Below are 10,704 nucleotides of genomic sequence, written 5' to 3' on the forward strand. Positions count from 1 at the left end.
ACATAACCAGCCAAAATCATAAATAAAACATTATCCAGATGACTTGCTTCTGTATTCATAGGAAAAGTAGTAAAAGTTTGGGGAAAATAAAAAGATGGAACAATGCAAAACATAAATAAATAATTAATCAATAACATTTTGATAAATAAAGATAATTCGGTGAATTAATAAGAAAGGAAAAATGCTTGAGAGGCAAGGTGAGGCAGAAATATAAACTTTGTAACATTTTATGACCTGATTCATGTTTCCATTATATTTTTATGTTATTTTGATCTTCTTTTGGTTGCAGTTAACATCACAATCATTGAATTAGATTCTCTGTAAACAGTCTATGACTGATCCACTGATTATTAAACAGCTGCCTCTTTGTTGCTTTCTGCTGTGACTAAATTTATTCTGTACCCACGTCATGCTTTTAGCTTTATTACAGCCACCCTTCAGTCCCGAAGAGTGTTTGAGACAAAGAACAGATTTTAGATTTACTATAAAGACAAACTGACGTTGCGCAGCGCAGTGTATCAAAGAAAATCAGTGACACAAGGATTATGTTGTGGTAACTACTTCATCCAGAACACCCCGTGACAGAAAGCTGTTCTGCCCCCAGCAAATACCATTTCTGCCACCCACCCCCTCTGCCCTGTATCGGTTACACATAACGCATAAACTGGCTCCGGACCAACTACATGAACTCTGTCTGCACCACTGCCAGCCGATGAGCAAGCTCTTTGTTATCCTCATAAGCATAAGATTGCAGCGCCACATTTCTGCCATAACTCTGACAAATGCAGGGCATCAACACCTTAAACACTCCCGCCACTTTTAGCTGCTCTATAATAGTTTTATCTTCATGGGATATCCAATTTACTCAGTCAAATGTGCAGCAAATGGACATACATTAAAAAGACAAACTAGTCTAACCTATAAGCAATTTAGAATCGCCAACTGACCCACAGTAATCCCACTAACTGCATGTTAGTGGGAGTTTAGGAGTTTAGATTGTGGGAGGATGTCAGAGTACCTGGAGAGATCCCATCCTGATACAGGGAGAACATGCAACTCCACGTATAAAGGCTGCGCAAGCAAAATATGTGAAAAGATTTTAAAATGACTTGGTGAAAAATAAATATTGTTATAGCTAACTTCATTATCTGCACATTTACTCAGCTGGTTCTTCCTGCTCTTGTGCAATCATTCTGTCCTTGCCTCCTTTGCACTGACAATCATACACAAACACTTTACATTCAGCTAAACATAACAATATAATGTGATAATTATTGTAAGAGCAGGCTGGGAATCCATATTTGATATGAGTATAGCACACAGCTTGGTTATGTGAAATCATCGTCATGAATTTCTCGCCCACACTGTCATCCTCTCTCAGTCTTTGTGCTGTAACCCAAAAGTTAAATGTAACAGGGAAACACAACTTACAAATGAATAAAAGGCATAAACTGCTCCATTTCAATTTACACCAATATTCAGACTGAAAGCAGGGTGCTACTGAACATGAACTGACCGGGATCAGGATCGGTACTGTAAACAAGCAACAGAACAGGAATAGAAATGTTTTAACAAACTAAAATAACAAAGTACATCAGCTCATTTGCTGGTAATACCAGCAGACTAGTGGCTCAGAAAGCTAGAATTAGCTAATAATCTCTAATGATTTAGGCTACAACACCTCTGAGTGAGCGCACTGTAACATCATGACATCAGCAAGACTGCACAGTTTTCATTCTCTCCTGACTCCAAGTTGGCAAAATATAACATTAGAAGAATGTCAATGTCAGAAAATAATACTAACGTACATTATCATCACTACTATTACTATAATATTATACTAATATATATAGTAAAGGGGAAGGTCTATTACTAGACCTCAGACCCGCCCCTTTCCTGATGAGTGCCCTTTTCTTGAGGCATTTTTAATTTATTTATTTTTTTGTAATTTGTGTGTGCATGTGGAGTCCTGCCTTTGACCCTCAACAGTATAATTTAACTGTTAATCATAATTTTGCTAAATAAAAGGACCTGGCTTGCATCAGTCACATGACCACCATTTACCAATGCTCACCCTCGACAGCAGAGTGCGCTGGTTACGAGCGGGACCAAACTCAGAAAGAGCACGTGCATTTTTTGCCACCTGGGCGGTGGCGACTGTACGACATAGGAGTAGTAGGTTATTATGTACACGTTGGTAAGATGTCTGTGAAGGTTCTCAGTCATCCAGGTCATTGTAGTCAAAGGAGCTTGCAAAGAAAAGCATCTGGACTTCTTTAAGTTTCTTAAAGACGTTTCACCTCTCATCCGAGAAGCTTCTTCAGTTCTAAGGTCAAATGGTGGGGAGTCCCAGATTTAAACTAAATGAGAGGTGAGATGAGAGGTGAAACGTATTCAAGCAACTTAAAGAAGTCCAGACGCTTTCTTTTTCTTTTTCTGCCTGTCCCATTTGGTTCTTTAGCCGTCAGAACTGTTGTCTGAAGACCAACAAGGATACCCAATGGATTTACTTTGCCAAATGGATCATCGTGGCATTGCCGTATTGGTCCATTTGATCGACCTTTGTTTTTATTATTTATTATATTTTATTTTCAGATGTTACAGACGGGACAGACATGAGTGAGGGATAGGAAAGGGAGAGAGAAAGAGGAAGGAAAAGAAAAACAGAAGGGGAGAGGGACAGTGAGAAAGGGGGGGAGAAAAAAAATCTCCTGGATCACCTGTTGAGAGAAGAAGAATAGAAAACAAGCAAAAAAAACAAACAAAACCAAAGCAACATACTAAACACAACACCATCGCTTTAATCTAGCTAAGTGTAAACAGCAGTAAATACTAAAAATTCAATGTTGTTGTGCAGCACGCAGGACAGACAGCGCACAATGTGCTTTGAAGTAGCAGCCAAGAAAGGTGTAATTTAAGTCTACGAGCAGTGAACACACGTGTGCACACCTGTGTGGATCAGCGCGCTTGTATTCAAATGGTTTCCACATGTAATGGTCTGCAAGAGGATGTAGTGAGCCATAGCCCCGTCCCCCAGGGCATGAAGCAGGCATGGGGGAGATCCAGGCCCCAGACATCCAGAGGCCTCAGAGTGCGAGAGCCCAAGGAGGACCACCAGAGGGGCATCCGTGCCACCCTCATGGGAAGGGCTGAGGATCCCCAGACGAGGCGTCACCCAGTAGCCACCGAGCAGAAGCTAGAGGGGGCTGCACCGGCGTGCCCGCCGGCTCTGCCGGCAACCGAGCTGCAGGCCCAGAGGCCGGAGGCCCGAGGGCCCCCCGCACCCCGGAGGAGGCCTGACCAAGCAACAGGCGCCAGGCCCCGCCGGTAGCCACCGGGAGTGAGCCGGTACATAACTGAGTGCCCAGCCCCGGACACCAAGAACCACCAATGCACCGACCCCTGAGGGCATCAGTCACCGGCAGGGAGTGTGGTGAGGGGAGATAGGCCTTGGAGGGCCTGGGAGTTCCCAGAGAGATGGAGTCTAAGACCCGACCTGACATATAGACACAGACAAACAGGTACACACAGACACAAACATGCGTTCCCACCCTCATGCACACATATACAAACACTCAGCACTCACCCAACGTAAGGAAAGACATAAATGGACATGTACACACAATCACACTCCCCAAACATACTCTATACCCCGGGTCCAGGTACCCTCGCCCCCAGAGGGGGAAACAGAACCCAGACCCAAGATATGTTACCCTTCCCCCCGGGGTGGAGGCAAGCAGACCGTCCCAGGCTCCGCAGCAGCAGGGAGGCCAATCGGACAGCCAACATCTCCTCCCAGCGCCCCCCGCCCCGATGGCTAGCAGAGAAGCTAGACGCTTTTCTTTGCAAGCTCCTTTGACTACACGTTGGTAAGTTGTGTTGTGGCAACTGACGAATTCAAACAAATGAGCGTGCTGTGTGTGCAACAATCATTACCTGTCCTAGTCTGGTCATTAGCTGCCAGCTAACTGGGTAAGGGTGTCATGGGTCTGTAGCTCTGTCCACCGTTTTAGTGAACATATTTACCTTTAAAGTAAGTTACAGGGCTTTCCCTGCATTTCTGGAGGGCTTACATTTCACTAAAACTGATCTAACATGCATATCCACATAATTATGGATTTATATTTTATATTTATATATGTATTTTTTATTCTCATTACTTTATTATTATAGACTAGGAATAAATAATAAGAGAAGGATTCTGAATCAGCACCATGATGAAAACTTGTGGCCATAGTACTGTAAACACAGTATTCTGGAGAAGGTATAAAATGTCACTGCATGTGTCTGTCCCTCACCAGATGGATTAAAAAGGGCACAGGTAACAATGACACATGTACCAGTTGTTACATTGCAGAGGTATTCAAGTACAAAAACTATAATAAACACAATTGCAATCTTTTGGTTCTATAACATTTTTCTATCATTACTTTGTCATGGACTAGGTGCAAGACTTGTTAAGTGTAGACAATTAAATAATAGATTAATGCAATAGCAAATTATGCCTAGTTCTCAGATGGACAGCAAGTAGAGAGTGATAGATGAGATGAGGAGATGGAAGGAGGAAGAGAGGCGAAGAGTGAGTCACAGGCAGAGCCTAGTTTATTTCCCACAGTTTTTTTTATTCTTGCCTTATGATTTCAAGCACTGTCACCAATCTTTGCATTTTAATATTATCTCATAGCACTTGTTTAATAAGCTACCATCTCTCCTATGGACTTTTTAACATCTACAGTCTCAAAGCAATAGAGCCCTGTCTTCTAGCACTATCAGCAGCAGGAGCAGCAGCAACCCCTCAACAGCAACATTGTACCCCATCAGGTAAAACATAGACTAAAGTAGTCATCGTTTTTTTTATATGGTGCATCCTTTCAGTTCATCCTCTGTACAGAATGCTTTATTCTGATTGGCTGGTTGCTTAATATGTAACGTGTATATAGACTATATAGACAAAAGTAGTGGGCCGCCCATGAAAACCCATTCCACGAAACTCCCAGCACACAGGTTTTGTGCTGATGTTAATGCCAGTACCATGGCTAGTTGCTTGATTTTATACACCTGTGTCAATGGGATTGAATTCAGACAGCTGTAGTCGAATACTGTTTCCATATAATTTAAGACAAGATATTGTAATATTATACACATGACAGCGTACATATTGACTGGAAAGCTGTACAAATAAAAGTGATTTGGCAGAAAATGAGGAGAAGCAGAATTTAGTGCTAAAGTTTTTTTTCCGGAAATTATCTGGTTAAAGGAAATTCTAGGTCCATTCATTACAGTCATTCTACATTCATTCTTCCTGTGACCAAAACATGTAAGTAACTGTCATCTGTGTTTGGTTAAGGAACCAGAGGGGGTGGTTGTAATTTAAATCATTTTGCAGCTGGTGGAATATTTGTCATGTGAGATGCACAGAAAATGCTTTGAGGCATCTGGAAACATTTTACTTTTTTCTGTTTATTTACTGAGGAAAACGGATGCTTCGTGAGTAGCTGTGAGTCGAGTATAATCATGCAAAAGCTTCACATATAAAACTATGTTCACATGTCACTGCACTTCTTGGTTTTCATGTCTCCCTCTGCGTGTCCTTTCAGCAGTATCTTTTTATATCTTGGTTTTCTTGATGTGTTGCCATGAGTTTAGCACTCTGCAGTCTGTCAGACCTGAGTGACACGAGATTCCTTAAAGAGGAACCCCATGCCTCTCTGATCCCCATCTACCTGTCCTGCACAAAGGCCTGTCAAAAGAGGCCCATTGATCGGAGGGCAAATAGCCCTGTTCTGCCCATACAGTGGTGCGTAATCCCTCATATATTCAGGCCACTCATCCATTCCATCCTCGTCCTCCTCATCTTCATCATCATCTCCTTCCTTTTCCCAGAGCGATGTGGAGACATGCTGGTACACCCTGGTGTCCTCACACTCCATCTCTCTGTGGTAAAAGTAGCTGAAGTTGGACACAATGACAGGCACAGGCAAAGAGATGGTGAGCACGCCAGCAATGGCACACATGGAGCCCACCAGCTTTCCCCCAACTGTCCCTGGGCACATATCGCCGTACCCGACTGTAGTCATGGTCACGACTGCCCACCAGAAAGCCTCTGGGATGCTTTTGAAGTTTGTTCCAGAACTGTCCACCTCAGCGAAGTAGACGGCGCTAGAAAAGATTATGACGCCGATGAAGAGGAAGAAGATGAGCAGCGCAAGCTCTCTCAGGCTGGCCTTCAGCGTCTGGCCCAGGATCTGGAGGCCCTTGGAGTGACGAGAGAGCTTGAAGATCCTGAAGACTCTCACTAACCTGATGACTCTGATGAGAGCCAGAGACACGGAGGGCTGCGTACCTTTGTCCTTTGCTAGCTCCGTGCCCACTGTGACAAAATAAGGCATGATGGCGAAGAAGTCTATGATGTTCATGATGTCTTTAAAAAAGTGCATCTTGTTGGGAGCGCTAATGAAGCGCATGATGAGTTCAAATGAGAACCAGCAGATGCAGATTGTCTCTACTATGAAGAATGGGTCCTGGAAGGCAGTGAATCCAGGTGAGACCAAGATGGTGTTGTTTGATATGTTGGGGTGAGGAGCGATGGAGTATTGCTGCAAGATAAATAAGGAAGTAGAAGAGATTAAACTCAAACATTAGATTAAAAGAAAAATCAAAGCATATAACCTGCACTGCCCAAAAGATTCAACTTATTTTCACACACTCGTTGGTTTGGAAGAAGAAATAGGAGAATAGAGAGAGAGGAAAGGTAGGGCAGTAGTAAACAGCTCCATGGAGATGATGTTTGCATGAATGTAAACAGAGAGAAATCAAGAAGGACAGAGTAAACATAAGGAGGAAAGTGAGAAGTAGCGATTATTATCAAAGTTTGTCCTCAGCACATTTGAAGTATGACATCTGTCACCAGGATCTTGTGAGATCTCTGATACGGTGCTAAAGTCTCTCTCCTCTCCATTTTCGCTCTCTTAGTTTTAATGCTTTTTTTTTTCTCTCACAGACTTTTATAAACCAGTTTCTCTATATTTAAACATAAAACATTCACCTCATGTGACTCAGGATTGTATTACAGCCACCTGACACTTTATTTAACCCAGCTGCTTTTTTTTTCTGGGAACAAGGTGCAAGTTTGGAATAACTGTCTTTTAACAACTTATTTAAAGTTACTCTAAGCATTTGATGGCCTTGCAGTACATACTGTGCTCAACTCTATTTCCTATTTCCTGTTAATTAGATACACCTGGCTGAAAATGTCTGGTATAACAAGCCTGCAGTAAATCCTGCTTCTGTCAAGGTCACAATGTTCAGGCTTGGTTTTGCTTCAGCTCTACTTTGTGGTGGGTTTGAACTGTATTCTGATAGATGTTTGGTTATCCACTAAAATAACCATTCAGCTCAACCGGCATCTCCCTAATTCCACATCAACCCAAACCAAACACTGTAACCTTGGCGACGGGAGAGTTTACTGCAGTCTGTTCGTCTTAAATTACATTATCTTTAGCTAGGTTGACCTAATAAACTGGAAACAGCATATGTTTCTTGTGTCCTCGTGTGTGCTGCTTTATATATACTTTGAACTGCCTGTGACATTTGCAAAGCAAATTCTAAACAGACACTGCTCAGATTAAGGTGAAATATACTAATGGCAGGTTGAATGATGTTAGTGTCCATCACTTAGATCCAGGCTGTCACATAAAACCAACAACATGCATGGTTCGAGATATTTTTGTTTGTAAGATTTTCCATCTCGTGAGTGACTGATAACGTGGAGATGGCTGTGCATGTATGTTTATGTTGGCTTGCATTGTATCCGAGAGTATTGCAGGCTCTGATCACTTTAGTATGGAAGACAAATCTGCTGGTCAGTTAAGTGGCAGAGGAGGTTCTTAATCAGTTTCGGCTGCTTTGGTGGTAATGGGATGAACAACAGGTGCGCTAGAGGGGCAACAATGAGAGAACCCCCAAAACAAGAATGGTTTGGGAGTTGTGATGGAGGCTACTGACAACTTTTCCACCTCTAATCTTTTCTGTTTCTTTTCATTAGTTTTGCATTTGGCTGTCTCCCAGAACAGTCTCAAGATCATGGATGAGATTCTAGGAGACATGCAGTTACTTTTGGAGAGCTGGACAGGGCAAAGCCATAACCCATCAGTGGGACCAGTGTCTGCTCCTTTGTGCAAGGAGGAATGCTGCCAGACCCCTACAAAGTAATCTCCAACAGGCCACTGGTATAAATGTCTCTGACCAAACAATCAGTAACAGACTTTGTGAGGATGGCCTGAGGGCCTGACGTCTTCAAATGGGCCCTGTGCTACTTCTCCACCAGTGGAGCCTGATTAGCATTTGCCATAGAATACCAGACATAACAGATCCACCACTGGAGTCTGGACATAATCTGGGTCTGCAAACAGAATGGCTGAAACAAAATGTTACAATGGACCAGTCGAAGTCCAGATGTCAACCTAATTAAAAATCTTGTGGCGAGCCCTTCAAAGAGCTGTGCATAAATGAATTCTTACGACCCGCAATGAAGTGAAGCAACTCTGTAAAGAAAGGGGGCCCAAATTCTTCAGAACTTTCATGGAATATTCATTTATTTTTCTATTTGTTAATTGTTTTGGCAGTTTTTGTCCTCCATACATCAACATATCTATCTCTGTTTACTGGAGTAACGAGGGAGTGGTGGTGGTGCTTTGGAAGCATGCACGTCTGCTACCTGAACCTCCACAATCCATCTCGTCTCCAGGCTGCCGGAGCACATGCGAGACAAATTTAATTTTGCCGTAGTCATCAGAAAAACCGATCCGTCTCCATCTTTTCCATGCCGTTTTCAGTGTGTAGCCTATGAGTCACTGTGTTTATTAATACGGGCTTTGGTTTATGTGTTGATGGGCTCTTTGGGGTGTCCTTCCTCTATATATAGCACCTTTAGATCTCCGAGGAGTAACCTGAGACAAGCTCATCTCCTTTCCTGCTTTTCATGCTGGCTTCTCTTCGTCTAAGTCCTTCCACTCTCTAGTGCTTCTTCCTACTTTTAAAGCATCCACTTCATCTGAATTAATTAACTAATAAGTAAAACTCTCAAGCCGCTTTACCTGCTCTCTTCTATCCCTCATATTTTTCCACTGGTGGTTTAACTGCTCTCCTCATCTCGTACTTCTTTCCTCTCAGTCTAACTGGATCAGATTAAGTGGCAACTCCAAAATAATTTCAGCAGATAGTCTCCTTTACTTTCTTTCTTTCCTCAGCCTTTGCTTTCCTCTCCATTTTTCACTCAGTGTTGCTTCAGGAGATAAAAACATTTTCATCTTGTGCTGCAAAGTGACATCTGTCTGCACTTCTTGTGCTTATTTGGTCACCTCATCACTTTCCTGCAGTGTTACGCTGTGTTCTCTAAGCACCCTGTCGTCAGCCTACTCCCTCACCCATGCGGTTATTGCAACTGACATAACTTTCCTTGTGCAGCCCTGTGAATACCGGTTTTGTAGATATGAGCATCCTCACCTCCCTACGCTCCTTTTCATTTCTGAACTCAGGCAGGGTCTCCAGGCAGAAGATGAGAATGGAGACCACAATGACCATGACACTGATGATGGCGATGATCCGAGCTCCGCTGGAAGATTCCGGATACTCAAACAGCATCCAGATTTGCTGCTGCCACTTTTTTTCAGGTAGAGGTCTTTCCTCCTCTTTGGCGAAGCCTTCATCCTCTTTGAAGTGGTCGATGATCTCCTCTCCGAGCTCGTAGAACCGCAGCTCCTCCAAGAACATGTCCAGGGGGATGTTGGCGGGCCTCCGCAGCCTCCCACCTGACTGATAGAAGTAGAGGATGGCGTCAAAGCAGATGCGGTTTCTGTCCAAGAAGACTTCATTCCGCAGAGGGTCGAAGTAGCGAATTCGACGCTGGGGGTCACCCAACAGGGAGTCTGGGAACTGAGCAAGGGTGCGCAGCTGGGTCTCATAACGCATCCCTGACACGTTGATGGCCAGACGCTCCGTCAGAGCCCACTGACACCGCCGGCGGTTCTCCCTTCTGGGATGCGCTCTCGGCTCCTTGCTGCTCTCTTTCTCCAACTTGTTCTGCTTGTTTTTGGCCTGCTTATCTTCATCACTGACCTCCTCGGATTTTTGTTTATCTTTCGTCTCACCTCCACCTCTATCTGTACCTCCCCCCTTATGATTGTCCATGTCTCAGCCTGGAATAGTTCCTTTTTAAAAAGAAAAGAAAAAAAAAGTACTTTTTGCTGCTTCTTTGTTTCTGCAAGAAGAAAAATGTAAGTTACCCTGACAAGTTCACTTCAACAACCTTTACAGATAGTTACAACATCTTAATACCTGTGTATAAAAGGTGTATAAAAAATCAATTGTACATTGTAAGTATACATGAGTAAACATTTATGAGTTGATTATTTTACCAAATGTCTTCATTTTTTTACATATTTTTCTACTGTTAGACTTTAATGTAACACCAGAAAATGTTACACCTGTACAAGCTTCCCTGAACTGACTTCTAACCTTTGTGTGGTGTTCGTATTTTTGTTACTCAGCCAGTGTTCATGGGTCTGGTGGACCCGCTAGAGTGCTAACTTTCCAAATTAACACTATCAAACAATTTTATGTTAAATTACTCAACAGATGTTTACTTCATCCCAATTACAAGACATATGAACAGCAAACATGGTTAATTTTTTCCCTTTACCTTTG

At 42.9% G+C, this 10,704-nt stretch overlaps 1 protein-coding gene across 2 annotated transcripts in view; it reads right to left on the bottom strand.

Annotated features, from left to right (window-relative positions):
• Nucleotides 1-5,440: 5,440 nt before the first annotated feature.
• Nucleotides 5,441-10,704, bottom strand: part of kcna7 (potassium voltage-gated channel, shaker-related subfamily, member 7) — a 6,413-nt gene continuing 1,149 nt past the window's right edge. Inside the window, exons 2-3 of one of the 2 annotated variants that reach the window (XM_005726287.2) lie at nucleotides 9,505-10,208; nucleotides 5,441-6,596 (exon numbers count right to left, since the gene is read on the bottom strand). In XM_005726287.2, the coding sequence (XP_005726344.1) occupies nucleotides 5,661-6,596; nucleotides 9,505-10,188 (1,620 nt within the window). In that variant the 5' untranslated portion in view covers nucleotides 10,189-10,208 and the 3' untranslated portion in view covers nucleotides 5,441-5,660. Of the gene's footprint in view, nucleotides 6,597-9,504; nucleotides 10,259-10,704 lie in introns of both variants that reach the window. The other variant, XM_013909052.1, reaches the window with a different exon arrangement.

Source organism: Pundamilia nyererei, unplaced genomic scaffold (assembly GCF_000239375.1).
Source record: "Pundamilia nyererei isolate P.nyererei 1_Seehausen unplaced genomic scaffold, PunNye1.0 scaffold00018, whole genome shotgun sequence".
In the NCBI taxonomy this organism is placed as follows: domain Eukaryota; kingdom Metazoa; phylum Chordata; class Actinopteri; order Cichliformes; family Cichlidae; genus Pundamilia; species Pundamilia nyererei.